The sequence below is a fragment of the Peromyscus leucopus genome, chromosome 3 (assembly GCF_004664715.2).
Source record: "Peromyscus leucopus breed LL Stock chromosome 3, UCI_PerLeu_2.1, whole genome shotgun sequence".
Taxonomy (NCBI): Eukaryota; Metazoa; Chordata; class Mammalia; order Rodentia; family Cricetidae; genus Peromyscus; species Peromyscus leucopus.
In genome coordinates this window covers 39,044,333-39,066,728 of record NC_051065.1, presented here as the reverse complement: position 1 = coordinate 39,066,728, position 22,396 = coordinate 39,044,333, and the positions used below count along the sequence as shown (strand labels likewise).

The window sequence follows — 22,396 nt, the reverse complement described above, 5'->3', positions numbered from 1 at the left end:
AGGCAGGTCACCAGCACCATCTGCATGTGCTGTGCTGTGCTGTGCTGTGCTGTGCTGTGCTGTGCTGTGCTGTGGTGTGCTGTGGTCTGGTGTGCTGTGCTGTGGTGTGGTGTGCTGTGTGTGCTGTGCTGTGCTGTGCTGTGCTGTGCTGTGTGTGTGCTGTGCTGGTGTGGTGTGCTTGTGCTGTGGTTGCTGTCTGTGTGCTGTGCTGTGCTGTGGTGTGGTGTGATGTGCTGTGGTGTGCTGTGCTGTGGTGTGGTGTGCTGTGCTGTGTTCTGGTGTGCTGTGCTGTGGTGTGCTATGGTGTGATGTGCTGTGGTGTGATGTGCTGTGGTGTGCTGTGGTGTGCTGTGCTGTAGTGTGCTGTGCTGTGGTGTGATATGGTGTGATGTGCTGTGCTGTGGTGTGATGTGATATGGTGTGATGTGCTGTGCTGTGGTGTGATGTGATTGTGTGTGCTGTGGTGTGGTGTGATGTGCTGTGCTGTGGTCTGGTGTGCTGTGCTGTGGTGTGCTATGCTGTGCTGTGGTGTGGTGTGTGTGATGTGCTGGCTGTGGTGTGCTGTGCTGTGGTGTGATATGGTGTGGTGTGCTGTGGTCTGGTGTGCTGTGGTGTGATGTGCTGTGCTGTGCTGTGGTGTGGTGTGATGTGCTGTGGTCTGGTGTGCTGTGGTGTGCTATGCTGTGCTGTGGTGTGATATGGTGTGATGTGCTGCGCTGTGGTGTGCTGTGCTGTGGTGTGATATGGTGTGATGTGCTGTGGTCTGGTATGCTGTGGTGTGATGGTGGCACTGGACAAAGGGATTCCTTCATCTATTTTGGAGGACATGTTGATGATCAGGACCTGCCTAGGAGCAGATATGATAGCTGATTCCCAAGATTCGGTCCTATTGATGTCAAGGAGATAGGTTTTTCAAAATCATTCATTTCTCCAAACTTAGATTGTCCTAAATATCTTCTTTTGTACTGAGAACCTAAGGACAGTCTCCACTCAAGGAGGTAACCACAAACCAAGTTAATGGGTTGAAAAACTTACATTTGATGGGTCGGGTCTGTGGTTATGCCTGGCTTGTTGAAATGGAAATTCAGTAAGCTGATACAATTTTTTTCTGCATACAGTGGTTTACAACATCCCTCGGTAGACCTTGGGTCATGTGGCTGGTCAGGTTCTGCAGCCTCCAGCTCTCCTGGCCACCTCTCACTCAGTCAGTCCATTACCTCTTTAGCTTGCCCAGCTCTTTCCTCCCTCAACACATCACCATGGCCCAGTCTGGGCCCAGTGTCAGGCCACCAAGCTTTGTCCAAGTCTGGAAAACATCTATCACCTCTAAAACAGGGCAAGAAAGTTGCAAGAATGAAATGTCTATAAACACATTTTGCCAACTTCATTAGTTGCTGAACTTAATAAGATTTTGTGATACTGGAAATAATATTAGGGAATGGATTCCTGAATATGCTGAGAAATTACAGCCAAATGTCTACTAAATTACCTGTAGCCAAAGAAAATTCAAAAGCAAAATTACAAAAATAAATCTGAAGATGCTTTGCAACTAAAGGTGTTTATTTAATGTAAGATGTGTGTATTTTAATCTATCTGCTATGATGTGTGGTAGAATTGCCACAGTTAAAGGTCTCAGAATCTCTCATAAATGTGTTGAAAGTCTGTGCTTTAGTTTTCTCTGAACAGTGCCTGTGGCCTACATAGTTAAGAAAAGAGACTTTCAGTGCCCTTTCCTGTGTTTTCTCCTCTCTTCAGCTACACCCTCCCCGGGGCAGACAGTGCATCCTTCTGAAGTGAAGTGCATGGAGACAGGACAGAGCTGGGCGAGTGTGTTGACAGAACAGTGGTGACAGAGGATTAGATATGGATCCAGCAAGTTCATGTCTAGGTGAACTGACTCTCAGATGCTATGATTACAACAGTCAGAGGCTTCAGGCCGGCCAGAAGCTGGGGAGGAGCTGGAATAACCAAAGTTTCTAGGTCACATGAATTCATCAAAATGGCAGGGAAGTGCAGCAGCTGAAAGGGATCTCTGACAACTGTTACACACACACACACACACACACACACTCACTCTCTCACATACACACCCATACATACTCACTTTCTCTCACACACGCTCATATATTCATTCTCTCTCTCTCTCTCTCTCTCTCTCTCTCTCTCTCTCTCTCTCTCTCTCTCTCTCCCCTCTCTCCCTCTCCTCTCTCTCTCTCTCTCTCACACACACACACACACACACACACACACACACAGGTTCATTGAGGGTTAGCAGAAGCCACACCCCCCACCCCACCCCACCCCCACCCCACCTCCATCCATCAGACATCTCCTCTCTGGGAACACAACCTGTCACCCAAAAGAGTGTTGTCTTTTTCTGCCACAGTTTACTCCCACTGCTGAACATTTCCTTCAAAAAACACTATGAGATGTAAAGGGGGAAAAAAGGCCTCACAAACTAAAACTTGACCAAGGACTTCAAAACCATTTTATATCAACAATTGTTGGTGGCTTTTAAAGTGACTGAGATTATCTCCTGGTATCTAGAAGTTGGGTGAATTGTCCTCAGGCCCCAGGAGACACGGGAGGGTGAGTGGGCTGCAAATGAAACTCCAGACAGTGGAACAAGGCAGGAGGAGCCGCTCCCTGGGGATCCCATCAGCCTTCCCTTACCTGTGCATCCTACAGTACCTGCTGTAAGTCCACAGTGCCTGGTTAGAAAGACCAGAGCCACTGTTTACAGGACTGACAGCCTCTCTCTCTGGAGTCCCATCGCTGTCCCTTCTGTCTTCTGTAAACTGAAGTTATCCAGTCCTTCTGGGGAAGGGGGTGACTGCTAAATTTTATGCTCCGTTTTTTTCAAAGAGAAGTGCTTCTCTATAAAAGCTCAATAAACAGCAGCCAAGTAGCTGGAACTATATAGACATTTCTACACTGAGAGAATGAGCACAGGAATGAAGAAACTGTAGAATAGAAACTTCACTTACTTCCTTTTGGAATGGTAAAGATAAGAAAGGAAAAGCAGTTGGAAAGAACAAAACACCTAAAAGCAGCCTGAAGCAGGTGCTAAGAACACATGCACCCCAAAATAGCTTTAATTGCCAGCATAACCCTGAAATGTCAGCTATACAAACAAGAAGGGGGGGTAGCCACTTAAAAACCCACAGACTGCAAATGGCCATGGAATAAATACATGACAAGAAAAAAACAAAAGCTGCAAATTAAAATTAATAATAGCCGAGCTAGGAGCACAGTGATACTACTAATATAGCTGACATATCATACATCCTCAATGTGTGGAGAACTTTTCAAATCAACAAGGAAAAGATTAACTCTACTTCTGGAACATGGGAAAATACACAAAAACTACTGTGCTCCCCACACAAATACAGATATCTCTTCAATATCCCTACTAATCAAAACTGCAGATAGACAAGAGGCATAAAGTAGCTATAATGGACGCTTCTGCCAATCTGTGATGCCACACTCACACCAGTCACTCACACCAGTCACTACTAATGGAGGACCGCCTGGCAGTGGGAGTTGATTTAGTAAGCAATTCTAATTCTAGGAATTTATCCCAGCTAACTATGGATAAGTACCCAAAGACCCACACAAATACATATTATATAAGCATTGGTTATAAAGGCAAAAAGTGGAAATACTTCCTCAAAATTCCATACATAGATGCTGGCTGCCTTCACTGACAATTACAATGCCTTGTCGTATTTTTTTTCAGTATAGGAAGATGATAATAAAATCATTGTAAAAAGGAAAAGGCAAATCTATGCAAAACAAAGTGTGTGTGTGTGTGTGTGTGTGTGTGTGTGTGTGTGTGTGTGTGTGTGTAAAAGTCTAAGGCAAAAAATGTCTGGAAATATGTATGTCAAAATATAAATAGTGGTCTCCTCCCCACCACAGAATTGCAGCCACTAAAACATGAGTACATCTGCTTTGTGATATAGTAATGTAAAAATGACAGCTGAGGTCAAATGCCACCTTTAATCCCACAATATCAACAAGGTTTTCTGTCAAATCTTTAATTATAAGAACAGAACCAAAAGGATGGGTGGTACCCAAGATTAACTGACTGACATCTCCTGCAATGGACTGAAATGTCTGACAAGAATCCAAACAAACAAACAAACATGTGGCACTTCTGTAGAGCTCTTCCTTCCTGTGAAACTATTAAGGAAAAAAATCAGAATATTGTCTATGTTTCTAAGAAATTTAAATAATGCTGCCATCTTCCCCCATGATATAGTAATGGAAATTCATCTATATTAACTTTCTTTAAAAAAAAAAAAAAAAAAAAAAAAGTTGTCCAAAGTGGCTGAGTCCATGGGTGACTCAGCTAGTCCATGTAGATTTGCTTCTCCCTTACTTTGGCTGACTACCTCCACATTTCAGATACAAAAGTCTCTCCCACCCCCCAGAGATGGAAAACACACCCTGAAAATAAACAAAGTGACTTTACTCAAAACTCGCCAAAACCTTGTCTGAGTTGGTTAAGAATTTAAATAACTAGTTTTATGAAGCCTTCCTGTTCCCTCATTCAAAGTCCTCATTCCCCTTTCCATAATGGAAAGGGCTTAGAGTGGATGGGCTTTCTATAATGCTTCTGCTAGCTTCTTATCAGCTGTGTAGCCCTGGGACAACTCAACCTCTCAGTTTTTCCCAGTTAAGGCTCCCAGATGGTCTTGACTCAAAGGTCAAATGAGATCACCTACCTCTTAGAAACCCAAAGTGTCCCACACAGGTTACTTTTGTGAGATTCTAGCAGAGCTCTGCATCTTAGGGGCTGCTTAGGGGAGTGAGATATGAGCTCCTTCCTCCCCTGTGGAAAAGACTTCCAATCTGATCCTGAAGTCCGCTTCCCTGCTATCCACAAGAGGCAAAGTGGGGAGAGGCAGAGGGGCTCTGCCACAAAGTAAGTGTTGACCTTTGGCAATCAAGTTACATTGCTGTGTTATCCATTTGGCAAGTGTTACAGAGCACCCGCAAGTCTTCCTGGGTGCGAAAATGCAGAGAGAGATAATCCTGTCCAGTGGAAAGAGATATCCCTACTCTCTCATTAAATATTGTAAGTAGATACAGTCATTTTTAAAAGGTGTTTCTTTGAGACACCCTTGCAACATCACTAATGAAGCCAAACATCCTGATTCCCAGTGCACTGTGTCCCCAGAATTTCTCTCCAAAATGCTGATGTGGGCTATTCTTTACATCTCAGTGCTTGCTACAGAAGCAGTTCAGCTCATTTCTGCCTTTATAAACAGATCTTGACTTCGGCATGCAGCAAAGAGGAGCAGTTCTGCAAATGAAGGGACTCAGCCCATCAAATTCTCTTCTTCTGAAACCCCAGCTGAATAAGAACCCAGGGAGGGAACAGCAGGCCCAGTACCCTTGGCTCAGATCTTTCATAAGTCAGAAACAGTCGTGTGACCATGAATGGGCTAGCGTTTAAAGTGTGGATACCTGTACTTTTCTTCTGTTGTTTTGTTTCAGATTGAGGCATCAGGATAGATATCATTCAGTACTGAAGTGTGTCAGACACGTAGGTTAGAAATGCATTTGGTTCTAAGTTAGAACAAAAACAAGACTGTCTCATAAACAAAAGTAAAGACACTGATTTGTTCTTTGCAGTGAGCAGTACTGGGATAGACAGCCCAGGGTGGAGAGCACAGGCAGTCCACAAGGCTGCCAGAGTCAGGCACTCTCTACCTCTTGTGGTACAGTCTCAGCTGGAAGGACTCCATCCACAGCATGGCCTCATGGTTTCCACCAGATGAGAGCTGCCAGGCTAGAGAGGTAGTCTGCGGGAGCAACAGGCAAAGGGTATGGCAGCCCATTCCATCTCTGGGAGGAGTTGGGGAAGGGAAAACCATGATCAGAACATACTGTACCAAAAAAAATTATTTTCAACTTTAAAAAAAAAAAAAAAAAAAAAAAAGCTTGAGGTAGATCTACCCCAGAATCTTCCAGTTATCTCTAACTGATGAGGACGTGTGGTGCACACAGTGTGACCATCGCTGAAAGGTGATCTTCCACTTGCATCTAACTGATGAGAAAACAATGGTGCACACAGTGTGACTGGCTGAAAGGTGGGGGAGAGAAAGAAAACTGGCTGGCAGCTGCATCCACCTGCCCACAAAGATCTGCCACAAACAACTCAGGACACCTACTTAACAGCTGATAGATGTAGGTGTTAAGCAAGAATTTTGTTGTCAATGCTTAATTATATACTTTTTAATTTGTTTCTTTCTTGGTATTCTAGCAACTTTAAAATCTCTCTCAGGTGTGTTTTTACTCTCTTGCCAAGTTCATGGTTACCTTTGCAACAGTGCAAAGAGGAGGTACAGTGTTTGTAAATCACACCATTTCCTTCTGTTTCTGCATGAAATGAAGACACTGGTGCTTCTCAGCAAGGAGGCTGTGGAAATGGTCTGAACTGTTCTCAGATGCTGGGTCAGGAAGTGTTGACCTGGCAGAAGTGAGAGCCCAGTGGCTGTCACCTGCAGACCCTTGGGGTCCTGTGTGGCATTGCACGTGAAGATGTCCAGGAGACAGGGTATCTTTTAACACAAAGACAATTTAAACAAAGCCTTGTTGTCTGTCTAATAACCTCCATCTTAAATAATAATACAAAACCACCTAAGGCTAAAACAGCACTTAATTTTCACAGGAGAAAAAAATGTTTTAAAGTTGGAAAACCTTTATGCCAACTAAAACATAGGTTCAAACCTGTATGGCTCATTACTGTTTTTGTTATGTCTTTTATTTTGCCAATATTACTAAAAACTTACTTCTAACATTTTACACTTTTAGGATTACATGTTATATTTTATAACATGGAAAGAAGTCATGGCTTTATATTCTTACAACACAAGATCACTGTATAATAACTGAAAGCTCATGGTTTATAAAATGGCTGTAAAAGAATTTATTTCAAACTGCAATACTTCCCTCAATCTTAGAATAATTGAAAAGCAAGGGCTTTGGAGCTCCGCAATGCTGACTTCTGATTGAAACTTTATCAATTACTACCATTTACCATTTACCCTATTTCCTTATCCATTGAAAGAAATAATTGTTCCCACTATACAGCATTACTGTAAGCTTGAATCTAAGGAAGATAATGTGGGCATTGTGCACAGCCCAGTCTTAGGACTAGGCTGAGACTCAACAAGTGATAAGCACTATTGTTAATGATGAGCAAGTTGTAGCATTTTCTATTTCTTAGCTACATTTAAAGGCCAGCAGTAGTTAATATGACTTCTCTTGAACATTCTACTAAACTAGAGATTGAGCCTTTCTGTTTTCTTTTCATATTCATCGTTCAAGTGGAAAGTCTTAGTTTAAAACTGATAAACAGTAATTATTAATTATTGGAGAAAGTTTATATTTTATAACCTTGATTATAAACTTCTAAGTCCATTATGAACTTACTACAGATGGGCAATAGTCCAATTATTAAATAATGCCTTGGAGGAGGTGGTTGCATACTCATTTGTGCATGTGTAGATGGAAGGCAGAGATAAACCTGAGCTGTAATTCCTCCAGAGCCATCCACCTTGATTTCTGAGACAAGGTTTCTCTGAGATCTGAGCCCACTGATTTGGCTAGGATAGATAGGCGATGAACCTGAAATCTACTTGTCTAGACCTCCACAGCACACCACCACATTTTGCTTTGTATGTGGGTGCTGGAGATCACACTTAAGTTCTCAAGCTTGTGGAGCAAGCACTTTGCCCTAAGTGATCACCCCAGCCCCCCATTTTTAAATAACATTTTAATCTCTAATATGATCAAGTTACAATAGTTACTCCATGTTTCTTGGATTCCACCAAAGATCATGAAGTATATTAAATGAATCAAATATTTCACAGAACATTACATTAATTCTTTTGGACACATCGACTATGTGTGTCACTACTTGAGAGAATTATTGAATGAATGGAAGACACAGTGTGCTGGTAGCTAATCTGAGTGCAGTTGACCTAGGGTAGCTTACATTGACCCATGTAACTAAAGTTAAAATGTGTCCATAGTTTAATCCTGGATAGACTACAAATCCCTTGAGAATTTTTCCTAAAAATGATAATGCTTTTGTCTGCCTTCAGACATCTTGCCACTATAGTTACAGGATGCTCACTTGAAGACCAAAACAAGAATTTGACTGACTTTGGACACAAAGATTAAAAATGTGTACAACATTTTCAATATTGAATTCATGAGCATTAAAAATATTTTGAAAATAAGCAAAACAAAAAATTAGTAAATTGTCAAATTTTCCACCACCACAAACATTCTAGTCAATGACTTTATGTGGTATTTTGTGGATAGTATTGAAACCTAATCATGATGTGCATTTTAATATATTTGTATCATCTTCATCAATATTTGAAATATAGAGGGTATTCTGCCAGGTGCCCATTCCAGGTTACTTAAACTTTCCAATTTCCCTCTAATTAGGCTCTGAGATAACTACCAATTACTAATAAAAGTAACGATTTAATATTCACCATGTTTTTATAAAATTGTCTTTGCATTTAGAATTATTTCATTGAGATAGATTCCAGCTGCCAAAATTATGAGAGTAATATATGAGTTCTCAGTTCAGATACATCTGACAAACTATACGTATTAACATTCATAAAGGTCTTCTTTGTTATAAATTTAATTTCTTAGACTTACTGAAATCTATTCTACAACTTGGCAAAGTTTAAATAAGTAAAATGAAACTGTTTGGGCATACAGAATGACAACTCAATCTTTCTCCAATATATCGCTCTGTAGAAGTATCCAATTTCCATCTTGTTTCTTTCAGTTTTACGGGAGATTCTAAACTTGCCTCAAGCATGCGCTATGTGGAAACACAGTCAATGCAGATCGGAGCATCCTATATGATTCAGTTCAGCCTGGTGATGGGATGTGGCCAGAAATACACTCCTCACATGGACAACCAGGTGAAGCTGGAGTACTCAGCCAACCACGGCCTTACATGGCACCTCGTACAAGAAGTACGTGTTTTCTCTAATGCTTGCAATTGCTATCTTCTTCCTTTAGTTGAAAAAAAAAAACCCGCATTATACAGCCTAGAATTGACATCAAGTTAGAACCATCACAAAGAGACATGCCCCACCCACCCACGTAGCAGATACCAAAGAGCAATTGGAAATAAAATAAATAAGCATAGTCTGACTGGATACTCTTGGATAGTGTTTTGAGTATTATTTCTCTAACTCTTTTCCTCAGAAAACATTACTCTTCTTCCCCTATGGCATGTTTCAATCTCTTTTCCCAACCATGGGGAATGTGGTACCTTCTGACCTTAGAAACAAACAAATAAGAACTATAATCTAATTTTGGTAATAAATTTACTTTACATGTGACACACATACCCCAATAATCTGACAGTGCCATAAATGCAAAAATATTTTAACACATAGGATAGATTTTACAAATGCTAATGTTAATAGGTCGAAATTAATCCTCATCTATTTCTATTTGTGGTGAGAACTGAAAGATGTTTAATTCTATGATGAAATCTCAGTTGTAATTACTTCCCAAATGTTTTAAATGTCACAGAAGGAAAAATCATGAATTTGGTCCCTAGTTCCAAAAGCTAAGATTATGGCTTTAGCTTTCTCTGAGTTCTTTTTCTCTTGCAGTAGGAGATGAAACATCTCCAGCAGGCAAAGGGAGGGTGACTTTAACTTTTGCCTCTTTCAGGAATGCCTTCCCAGTATGCCAAGTTGCCAGGAATTTACATCTGCTAGCATTTACCATGCCAGTGAGTTCACACAGTGGAGGAGAGTCATTGTTCTTCTTCCCCAGAAGACCTGGTGAGCAAGGATGTCCTAAACATGGCTGTTACTTCCATTTCTCTTCTGTTATCATGATCTGAGTGTGAAGATAAGCTCAACAGAATAGTAAGACTATTTTCTCTCCATTCAGAAGCCCAGTCTTGCTTTTATACTCAGGTTTTTATAAAATGGAGCTAATGAGAAATATGAAAATTTGTTTTTCCCAGTGTTTCTGGCCTCTCTTCTTGCCCAAAAATTTTGCTTTTGCAGAAAAGCCAATGAGCCTACTTCTTTACATTTAACATTCAAAATGAAATGATACAAGGGATCTAGAAATACAAGCAGTTCGCATTGCAAATTTATTTTCTCATTGCAAAGCCCAACATTTTACAACAAAAGCTTAGCACACATTCTTTTTCTAGTCACATTTTTTTAGTAACAATAGAAATCATCCCTTGGGAGGAAGAGGCCTCAGTAAACAAGGAAGAAAGAACAATCAAGAAGGGGGAAGAGAAAAATCATAATAGTTTTTTGCAGACATTACATTTTTTCATCTTAGTCTGGTCAGTCAAAACACTGCAATATTATTGCCTTTTTTTCATTCAGTGCTATGGATAATATTAAAGTCTTTTGTCAGCATAAGCTTGTCCAAAGAAAAAGCCTTGGGCTGCAAATTAGGTCTGAATTCTCAATATAGCTCCACCAGTGATCAACCAGCCACATGATCCTGACTGTTACCACCTACCTCTTCAAGATGGAGCCCTGTGACTGGACTGTTTTAATTAGTTTGTCTTAAAGGTTCCTCACCACCCTGGACTTCTAGGATTCTGGTATATGTGTAGAAGAAAAAGCATAAACAAGGAAGCATTGTATCTTCCTGTGGCATATGCCTTCAGTGCACTTTTTATGAAGAGAAAATGACTAAACAAATCTTTCTCTGATTGTTTTCTATATAAAAGTTAGGTACCTCACAAAGGCAATGGGCAGGTGACAACCCAGACTTACTTTATAACTTCTGTTGAAGACTGAATGGCTGCACTGTGTTAAGAATGGCTCCTTGATTGTTTTTAGAGTACATCATTATGTCAGTTGGAATAAAATGCTTGAAATTTGATTTCCACAGGGTTTTTTTTTGTCCCACTGTGAGCCATTTCCAAGATATTCTATTGATGCTTTGTATAATAAGCCCTTGCTTTCTTTAATATTCTACTCTTTTGTGTCTACTGCTGGGAATGTAATCAAGATTTTGATTTAATTTCAATGATATTCCAAGCATGTATTTCAATGAAAGCATATGTAAAACAACACCTCAAACAATTGAAACACTGATCACTCTGAGTGCAAACTTCTGAGGGCTTTCAGTCTTCATTGCTGCATAATTAAATTTATTTCTCTCATTATTAAGAAAAACACCAAAGTGATTTTACTCATGAGCAGATATGGTTCGGTTTCAAAATGGCACTCTTAAGATAGTACCAATAGTGTGTTACAGAGATGTCTTTTTACCCCTAGAAACATTCTAAACTATCATTCTTTTTTAAATTTTTATGTGTTTGAGTGTTTGGGCTGTATGGTGACACCTGTGTGCCTGGTGCCCTCAGAGGCCAGATGTCATTAGGTCTCTTGGACCTGGGGTTATTGACAGTGGGTCCTGGGAATCAAACCCAGGTCCTCTGGAACAGCAGCAAGTGTTTTTAACCACTGAACCATATCACCAGGTCTGAGTCAGAAAAGGTTACTCTTCATCAGTGTTACCTGAACTCTTGAAGGGAAATGTGGTGACCCTTAAACTCTACATTTATTAGAGTGCCTGTGCTATAGTAGATGTCTTTATGGAATGTTAGAAAATTAAATAGAATTTTGATTCAAAGTGCATCAATGTACTAAAAAGGTGGTTGCTGTAAGACGTATATGTACATCTATGTCACAGAAACAGAAGGACCTTTGGTATCAGGAAGAGGTCCAGCAGGAGGGAGAGGGGGAAGGAGAAAGATGAGTAAAGTGCAGTGACACTGTACACACGTGGGAATGCCGTGAAGAAACTTACTTGGTGTGCCAATTACACTTCTCAGATAGATTGTTTCCAAACAGAACCAAGTACTGCTCGTGCTGCCATGTGCCTCTAAGCACATGTACTCAGAACCAAATTCTGCTTTCCCCGTTTCCTTTAGACTCCTTGGGAGGGAAAAGTGAAATATTATGTTAAAAACCATCAGCCCAGGATAGTAGTTATTTTAGTATTCACTTTGACTCATAGTTAATCTAAATATTATTGCTACATGAAAAAAGCTCTAAGTTGGTTGTTGCCATTGTTTCTGAGTATATAATGATTAAAGTCTCTACCATAAAGATTAAACTTATTTCGTCTCCTCAGCATCCTTGGTATTTTTTTTATTAAGCTTATTTTAAGTTTTCACAAACAGCATTCCACTGGGGAAAGAAACAGTTTGGTTTGAAGCAGTGTTATTTCTCTGACCAAATCATTGTTCTGCTGTTTTGACTCAAACATGGATGCAAATATAAATTGAATACATTAAAGCAAGCATGGTCCTTGCGTTATCCTAGGTGTGTTAACTTTGTAGAATGTGCTTGATCGGATAACTGTCCAGTGGAAAGAGCTACTGGATACACCTGCTCAGAGAAATTACACTATATATGAACTGAACATTTGTTACCCAATGAAAATTAATTTCATTTTTATGAGGGACATTTACATAAGAACAGGGCCTAATGAGACCCAAACAGCTGTCAGTTGCTGACTTCATAAACAAATCAACACCTAACGACTGAATGAGTTTCAGAATAATTGGACAAATGCAATTACAGGAACTCTAAAGGTGGAAAATACAATTTAGTTAGCCTTCATTTACCTTGATTCTTCAGGTTACATAAGCATGGAGAAATGAGTGGATGCCAGTATACTTTGGTCTTGAAGTTTATGGGAAGAGGGGGTATGCCTCAAGTTTTGTTGCTTTTAGAAATCCATAGAATTTGAAGTTTGGATTTTAAATGCAAGTCAGTGTTATTGCATGACCTCTTCAGAGATGATGGATGGATGGATGGATGGGTGGGTAGATGGATGGGTGGGTAGGTGGGTGGGTGGATGGATGGACACCAGACAGACAGATAGGTGGTAGAATGGCTTGGCAAATGAAGTATTTGTGTTGAGGACAGCATTGAACAATGATGCACCTGTGAATCAGTGTGATCACACCTCATCTTCCCTCATGTGATTAGCTGGAGATGGCTCACACAATTAATTTTTTTCCTCACTAAAAACTAATCCAATATTCAACCTCTTTTTCCTGGCTTTCCTCTTAATTGACATCAATATGTGGAGTATATTTAAGTGAAATAACCTTAAGCTTTCTATGGTTAGGACATACCTCTTCAAGAATTCATGAGCATGAATTCTTCCTTAGGGAAAAACTTAGATGCACATGTGGCTGTAAGAATATAAGCTGGAAACCTAAGAAGGGTTTCTCAACACCCCTACCCAATTTTACTACTGCAAGTAGAAAGCCTCAAAATAATTTTCATCAGTGCTGTAAAGGCATCTAACTGTGAAGACAATAAACTACCACTTCAGAGTCAGAGACTTCAAGGGATCCTAAAAATCAATTTGTCCACAGTGAGGAACGAAAAGCTCTGACCGTTTGGATTTCTCACTAAACATCACACAGCTGCTGAGCTGCAGAGCTGGAGTCAAAGGTGTCTCATCCTGACTCCTGTGCATTCTTCAGTCTTTTGCCTTTAGAAGTTAGAAACACACTCCGCTTCTAGCCTGTTTGACTAATTTTTAGCACACTATTTTTTGAGCACCTAATTTATTCTGTCCCTGTACAAACTATTTCGATGAGTACTGTGCTTGTCTCCAAAAAGACCATGGACCAGTCCGCTGGGACTCTGGGTCTGACTCAGATTATAGTCAGTTTTAAAAGAATAGAGCACCTCTCCTTTTCATGATGAGAGTGGTCCATGAGTTTTGTTTGGTTCAATTCTATAGGGCACTATGTTTGTCTTAGCCAGCGTTCACAGCAACTCTTATAAAAGAAAACGTTTAATCGGGGCTTCCTTACAGTTTCAGAGGTTCAGTCCATTATCATCATGGTGAGGAGCATGGTGCCATGCAGGCAGAGGTGGTGCTGAGAAGTAGCTAAGAGTTACATCTGGATCCATAGGCAACAGGAAGAGAGAGGCTCTGGGCCAGGTATGGGCCTTTAAAACCTCAAAGCCCATCCCCAGTGACATAAGGCCACACTGCCTATTCCTTCTGAAGTAATACCACTCCCTGATGGCAAAGCGTTCACATATCTGAGCCTGTGGAAGCCATTCTTATTCAAACCACCACGGTACTCTGATGGAATCTGCATTTGTTGTAGGCTTCTCTAAAAGCCAGTTAGTTACAGAACTATGAAAATCAGGTGACTGTTAAATTACAAACATAAGCCTACTACCATAGAGATGCCCCATCTACTGGAGGCCCTCAGTGAGCCCTGGAACCATCCGCTACAAATGAAAACACAAGTTATTAGCAACAGATTATAAACAAAGTAAAAGCTTAGTCTGGATTTTAGCAAGCTGTTGCATACTTGTGGTGTGATTATGTGTGATCACTATGGATTATTATGGATCATTCTGAGACAGAGCAAGTGTGTCTGTAGAGTGTGCTAGGGAGTGCTGTAATCACCAGAGCTAAGCACTCACAAGAATTCTGTGAATTCTTCATTGCTGGTGCTGCTGTTTATTGTGGCTGTTTTAGCACTTTGACTAAAAAGAATTCATCACAGATCTCTGTAAATTCCTAAAGGTGAATTTTTTTCTGTAATTTTTTATTCGTTTTTATGTTTTTATTTTTATCAAGTATTTTTTATTCATTTTACATATTAATCACAGATCCCCCTCTCTTCCTTCCTCCTGCCCCCCCCACCCCATGCGCACGTCTTTCCTCCCAACCTACCCCCTATTCCCTCATCCGACAAGGTAAGGCCTCCCATGGGGAGTCAGCAGAGCCTGGCACATTCAGCTGAGGCAGGTCCAAGTTCCTCCCCCTACATCAAGGCTGTGGACTAGGCCCTCTGCGTAATCTAGACAGTTGTGTAGCTTGATCTGCTTAAGGGACTCCAAGCAGTAAGATCAGGATCCATCCCTGGTGAATGAGCTGGCTTTTTGGAGCTCACTACCTATGGTGGGACACTTTGCACAGTCTCTGTAATTTTTTAAAAAATGTTTTCAAGTGGTCACTGATTTTGAGCCTTTTTTGTATGAATCTCAAAATATCTTTAGACTCTGACGTCAATGCAAATATCTGTGTTTAACTTTTCATCTCTATTTAAAGTCCACTGGCCCATGAGACTCAAGCAAGTTTGTGTTTCAGAAATAAGTACATCCTCACATGCAGATAATCTTCTTTCTAAATAGAACTTTTCAGTGTGTCTTCTCAACCCCAAAATTGCATTCTAAAGTTTTTGTTTTATATTCTGAACCAAACGAAGTCTGCCAATAATGACTGGTGTGCTTGTTCTGAGAAATAGTTTTACTTGGGGTAAAATATTTCATATTCTCATCTGTGAAGGACATGTTTTATTTAATAGGTAGCTTTTACTTTCGAATGTTATTTCTTTATTTCTAGAATCAAATTTTCAAGTAACAACAGAAAGTCTGGCCCTCTATTTTTCTTTAAAATGCTTCAACTAAATTAAGATTAAAGCACAATATAGGCAGGCTCTTTTTCAACTTTCTTTCATAATAGAATTGTTGAATTGCAAAATAATTGAGTGGAAATTAAACCAAAAAATATTGGGAGCCTAAATAGAAGTTCCGGAGACTTTGTTATCAGAAAGGTGCTGAACTCTGGTGTTCTTAGTGAGAAACGCCGTAGTTCAACTGATACTGCCTGCTTTACTCCTAGGTCCAGTGCCACCCGCTTCCGCTGGAGCCAGAGCTATTATACAGCCCAGGATGAGTGGGCGTTAGACAGCATTTACATTGGGCAGCAGTGCCCCAACATGTGCAGTGGGCACGGCTCATGCGACCATGGCTTGTGCAGGTATGTGCTCCTGAGCGTACGGTCCACTCCCGAGTCTCAGGCTTGGTGTCTGTGGGTTTATCTCAGCGGTTATTTTCCCAGTCAGTGCAAAGACTCATAAATCACAAAATCGCCAAAAGAAATCGAATCTCCCTCTGCTCTTATTTTACATGTAAAAGACACTTACATTCATGTGAAGCCATATGTATTCTAAACCTCTACATCTAAACTCCAGACAAGGTCTGCTGGGTTAATTTGAAGGCCTTGCTGTTATTTCCCGCCTATCCCTCATCATCTTCAATTAGTCAAACACTTCAGAACTCTCTCCTACAGCACTTCAAGGTTGTGCACATGGAAGGAAAGTAACTACACTTGAATACTACAAGACCCCAAAATACGTGATTTAATCAGAACTATAAAACATCACCAGAGTGACATGTTAACTAAATGAATGAACCTACATATATGACATTTTTAAAGCAATGGGGAAATCCCAGTCTCTCTTGCACAAACATAAGCCCATGTGTCATTCATTACTTCTTAATCTTAAATTCCACAATTTTTACATAATATCTGTAACTAAAGATTCTGCCCATTTTGAGGAATATGAAAACTGAAGATAGTACCATATCATATATACATTAATGCTATAGGGATATCTAGTGTAAGGGTGAGACCTAGGGGAACATGACATGTGGGGACACCTTAAGTAGTCATTGTGTGTCTGATGACTTGGTTACTTTCACTGTTCTCATAGGTGTGACCAGGGATACCAAGGAACTGAATGCCACCCAGAAGCTGCACTTCCTTCCACAATTATGTCAGATTTTGAGAACCCAAACGGTTGGGAATCTGACTGGCAAGAAGTTATTGGGGGAGAAATTGTAAAGCCAGAGCAAGGCTGTGGGGTTGTTTCTTCTGGATCTTCCCTATACTTCAGCAAGGTATGCTGGGGGTTGGAATGATCCATGAGGGCAGTGGCTGGCTTGACATGAGACTTGTTCACAGACATGCTAACCTCCACAGCTACAAATATCACATAGTTTTACTGTCCTTCGTGCCCTGGCTTCTGACTGGGCTATTGTGACATTGGGAAACTCGTTCTATTATTGATTTGAGTTACTGCAAATACAGGTTAAGCAGTTTAGAGTTCCTACTATGCTCATTTTGTTCTGTGCAGTGCTAGAGACTGAACTGTCAGCTCTGGCATGGTACGCAAGCATTCTACCTCTGAGTGACATCCTGGACCCCCTCACCCGCCAAGGCTCTGGCACTTCATTTAAATCCCAGCTTCTCTATGCTCCAGTGCTGTGTGGGCTTATGTCTTGAGGGCTGTTGACTAGAGCAGGCTTTTAATCTGTCCTCACTCTGCCCTTTTAGACTATGTGAGAGGGAAAGATTAGGGCAAGAGATGCACAGGGCTAGGGATGGAAGAGCCCGGAGGTTAGGGAAGCAATTGTGTGTGTATGACTCAGTCTGATTCTGCCACTTCCAGTTATGTGACTTCAGGCACATTACTTAATCCTCTCTTCACTTAGCCTCCTCATCCATAAAGTGGGCACAATGGAAGAGTCCACTTCATTAGAGATCTTGTGTAGATGGAGTTAGGGTCAACGGTGTAGAATTTGTGTTTATTGAATTTGTCATCCCATGAATCTTAGGACTGTGGTTGAAGGAAGTAAGAGTGACTGTAGGAAGGAAGTGTTCCTGTGGGGAGGGGGCTGAGCAGCTACTGTATTGAGCAAATATCGTATACTAATCTCATCAGAAGACAAACTTCACTCATGAGCTGTATCATCTCTAGGGTTAAAAACAGACGCTATCCCAGGCCGCCTTAGCCAAGCTAAACTTTCATCTATCTCAGGGGCTGTTCTGTCTTAGTTTAGCGGCTGCTGGTAGATTCTACTGATGTGTAGAATGCTCCATAAAGCTTGTTCATGAAATGTTCACTTCCCTCGTTGCAGCACCCAGTTAGGCATTCAAATTAGTAAATATCAACAAGGGACTCGATGCCAGGCACAGGCAGAACTGCAACAACTGCTTCTCTTTGAACACCCCCAATCCACGTGGATTTGCTAAGGGAAGAGCGGAACCTCCCTCCTCTCCTCCGATGCCATAGTCCAGGCAGACCATTCTTTTCCAGTCTGCTCTGAATGGTCTCCAGTAAAAAGAAAAAGAGAGAGAGAGAGAGAGAGAGAAGACATGGAGCAGGCTCCAACCTGAGTGACATGTCTAGCCCTAATTATTGACAGCTGTTTTTAGGATGTGCAGTGCTTAATACCATTACTTTATAAAAGGGGTTATAGTCACCAATTCTGGAACAATTAGAAATGTCTCACTATTTACATCCTATAGCAAGTAGACAGGTTTGGATGATATACCACAGGGCTGATACAGTGCAGAATTTGTTTTGGCAGAAATCCAAGAAAAGTTAATTCATGCAAGTGCAAAAATAGGTTCAGGTTTTGTTTTGGTGCAGGTGCAAAACAAAGACTCTGCAAGAAAACAAGACAGAGAAGGATAGAATTCAGGATGGATCCACTCAACATTTCCTGGCCATTGACACTGAAAATCCTACCATCACTAACTTTAGAGATAATATTCAGTAAGTGACCAATACTCAGTAGAAACATGAACCCGAAGAATGGGAGGCTGTGCTTGCTATCAGCATCTGTTTTAAAATAAGATTATAAATATTTCACTGGCAAATGTGTGTGTACATGCATACATGGACATTTTAAACATAAAATGTCCGGGGTTACAGATTAGTATTACATCCACTTAATTCAAGCTTGTGTTTTCTAAAGTCAGACTGTCTTGGTGAGCTGCATTTCAGAGCCTGGGTGCTGGCTCCCCTTGTGGAGTTTTTCCTCTGCATTTTGGTATTCTTGTCTGTAAAGACAACTGTTGGGGGTAGTCAGTGAGTGCAGATAAAGAGCAAAGAGTCACGTTGGGCACAATAAGTATTAGCCATCACTGTTATTTATATTAAAGTAAATTATGAAATGGGATCATTGAATTTCCCCACATATATGCCCTTCTACTTAAAAAATCATCATTTCAAAAGTAAAAATGTTCCCTGCATCTCTCAATCCAGCCTTCCCCTCTGGGCTTCTGTAAAAATATCTCAGGACCTTTTATTTTTATTTTCCCTTTTTTCTCTAGTAACATCTACCTCTTTAGAATTCTAAGTGGAAAATTTATCTTAAACTAAAAGAGTAGAAAATCAGATCCATGCAATCAAAACAAGGAAAACTTAGGAGGGTCTGTCCTCAGGGATGGCAGTTACACATATACTCACAGGCTATTTTTCTATTCCCATGTCAGATTGACTGTCACTCATTCCAGAGGGAAAGCAGGGAAGGTTTCCAGTTGGTTCCTCACTGTCCCAGGAGGAGTGGTATAGAGTGCTGCCTGCAATGACCAGGCTGTGTGCTCACTAGTTTGGGAGAGATGAAGCCAGTAGCTGGACATTCCCCATTGTAGAGCATTTTCAAATGATCAACACGCGGAAGAGTTGTAGGTCATGTACCACCCCCTAAATTAATGCTTCTAAAACCCCTCCATCCTCTCCCTCGTTCACCACAAGTGTCCAAGTTACTCTCCAACCTGCCTTCCCCACCTGCCTCACTAGTATTTGTTTCCAGCTGGGGAGCTTCCATGGCTAACGGCTGTGGCTGGCTCCCTGCCTTCGCTCTGATATACTGCCCTGCCTTCCACCTACTGTGCATTCACATAAGCTGTGCCATATCCTGCTGAAAGGTTGCTGCTTCCATGCAGCCTGCAGGAGCTAGGGCAACCATACCAGGCCCTGTGTTCTTAAGAGTCTCTCTGACCTGATAAGTAACTGGTGTGCTCTTCCTGCCTTTCTCACAGGGCTGGGCAGAATGCAGTCACACTAGCTGAGCTGAGCTTTAGATAAAGTGACCAGCTCCAAAATGCATGCCATGGTCTAGGTTTACTGTCAGTAGATCCTCAAAGGTCTCAGGAGGTCTGGAATTGTTAAATGCCATGTGACCCAAGGAGACTCCGTAAGGATCAGCTGGTCTGCAGCCACACCTGTCATGTTGTCTCTGCACAAGTCTATGACTTCTTTTCGTGGTGTTTTGTGTAACACAGTTATTAGAGAATTAATAGATTTAACTAAAAGTAGGAATTCTAAAGAAATGGTTACTTTTAAGTAAATACAAGTTTGTCTCTCGTGGCATTTTGAATAAAGGAAAGAGTGAGACACAAAAGGTTTAAATTCACTGCTTTTTAGAGGCTTTGTTGTGAGTTCTGTTCTCTCTTATCTGATAAGATTTGATTTATTCTAGCTGAATGCTTTAAGTAGGAAGCCATTTAAGCTCTAGTTTGTTTTTCTTCTACAAACCATTCCTCTTGTACAGACTCAGGTATGAAAATACTAGAATGTCTGAGGTGTTTCTCACAGTATTTCAAATCAACTGGAGGATAATTTTCCCACTCTGGAAATGAAAACATGCACAGCCTGTTACTCCAACACAGGTACACAGGCCCATAGCACATGTGCGTGTGTGCATATATGTGCATGAATCCATAGATCAGAAAAAAGTAGGAAAACTTCAAAGCAATAATTAACTACATCGTATTCTATATTCTGACAAAAATTTTGTCATTAGCCTTTTTTTTCCTTTTTTCTCTTAATTCCTTTGAAACAATGTTCAACATTTCAGGTCCCTGAACAAAAGAAATGATATGTGCTATTTCTCTATGAAAACATATTTTCAGTGCCAAACAAAATATTTGTGTAATATATCCCACCATTTCTAAAAGTCTTACAAAAGCAGTTTCCAAATCCCTATGGACTAACTGTCACCTGGAAGAAGCCTGTGCTGTGGGTCCACAACAGACCCTGTTCCAAACAGCTAATTGTGATAATTGGATTTGTAGAATTCTCACCTTAGAGCCGTTTCCTTCCGGCTCATTTCCACATGCTGTGTTTTTCATCGATTTTTGCTAGATTGAAATTAACCTGCTAACTCTTGGAGTTTTTCTCCTCCTGTGGTGGTCCTGGGGTATGAAAAAATGAGGTGTTTCTCATTTACCATATCTCAAACAAACAGTTTAAAGCAATACAAAGCACATACAACAAGAGTTCCTCAAATTCACACTGGACAGTGAAAGGATTAAAGAATGAGCCCCTGCACTGGGGTCAACCTCAGTCGTCATTTGCAGGCAAGCATCCCGGTTTCTCTTGGACTCTTAACCAGCCTCAGGGCTCTCGATGGCAGTAAGCTCTCTTAATCATTCCACAGAGAGTCACCCCTGCCAGTTCCTGGGACAGAAGAACTCTCCGAGGAGATGAAACTAAGGCTCGGTGTGGGCGTGAGGGGTTTCACACTAGTCTGTATATATCATCTCAGTTTCCCTTCCCAACATCTAGTTGAACTCCCATGCTCCCTGCAAGACCAGAAAAGCCTAATGATGAATTAACTTTGGCAAAACCTAGCTAGGCAGGAGATTCTCATGATCAATCTTCTTGTACCACCTTACCTTGAAGCGATTACACAGGAGGGACAACCTCTTGTCAGCCTGTGTCTGATCCTCCCAGCATGCTGAGGTACAGGGACTTACAGCAAGAGGAGGAAGTGAGCTATTGGATTTCAGGAAAGTTTTAACCCTTTAAGACATAAGAGACAGTTGAATGGTTTAGAAGCTTACCTAAATGGCACCTCCCAGTGCCTCTACTTGAGGATGAGCAAAGTAAATGGAGAAAGGGAAAACTTCCTTTTTGTCAGGAAGGTTCTGTCCTGCCCACTTCACTGTGACTTGCTCTGGAGATAAGGGCTGTGAGCAGGTCTCTGGGGAAAATATGCCTTCAGGAATTCAGGTAGTGTACCAACACAATACACATGCTGTTAAATCCAATTGTCACAACTCTATAAGGAAGGTATTATTACCTTTGAAGAGAATAGGGACTCAGAATGGCCACAGGCTCCTGAACAGAATGAATCAAATACTGAGAGTCAAACCCAGCTCCAATTGATTTACAAGTGAATCATAGTATCAGGCTCAGCCAGGGACCTGGGTTCAATCCCCAAAACCCACATGAAAAATAAAGTTCAACACAAGCCTCCCAGCATTCAGGAGGTGGAGGTAGGTTGAAGCCACCATGGTCTACAATAGCGAGTTCCAGGACAGCTAATTCTGCATAGTGAGACTATGTTTCAAAATTTAATAATAATAAAATAAATGATAAAAATGATTAATTAAAATAAGAGCAGACAGGGATGATATCTACTTGTGCTCTCAGCACTGGGGAGGTAGAGACAGGCATCCTTAGAGCTCACTGGCCAACCAGCCAAGCCTAGTTGGCAAGTTCCAAGCCAATTAGAGACCCTGCCTAAAACTAAACAAAACAAACAAACAAACAAATAAAACAAACATGGTGTTGCCTAAGTGTTGGTGCCCAGGCTTCTCTTCAGGCCTTTGATTTCATAAGCACACTTGTGCACCAAGTCCATGGTCTTTCTTCTCCATTACTCTGGCATTAGAAAACTCAGAAAGCAAGGATTGAAAGTGTTTTGAGTAATTTTGCTCT

The 22,396-nt window shown here is 41.0% G+C and overlaps 1 protein-coding gene across 3 annotated transcripts in view; it reads left to right on the top strand.

Moving 5' to 3' along the window:
• The window catches only part of Reln (reelin), a 457,868-nt gene that overhangs the window by 335,587 nt on the left and 99,885 nt on the right, over positions 1–22,396 (top strand). For all 3 annotated transcript variants that reach the window (XM_028890934.2, XM_037203573.1, XM_028890933.2), the window contains exons 21-24: positions 8,828–9,020; positions 9,733–9,845; positions 15,718–15,855; positions 16,592–16,778. In XM_028890934.2, coding sequence (XP_028746767.1) covers positions 8,828–9,020; positions 9,733–9,845; positions 15,718–15,855; positions 16,592–16,778 — 631 coding nt within the window. The remainder of the gene's footprint in view (positions 1–8,827; positions 9,021–9,732; positions 9,846–15,717; positions 15,856–16,591; positions 16,779–22,396) is intronic.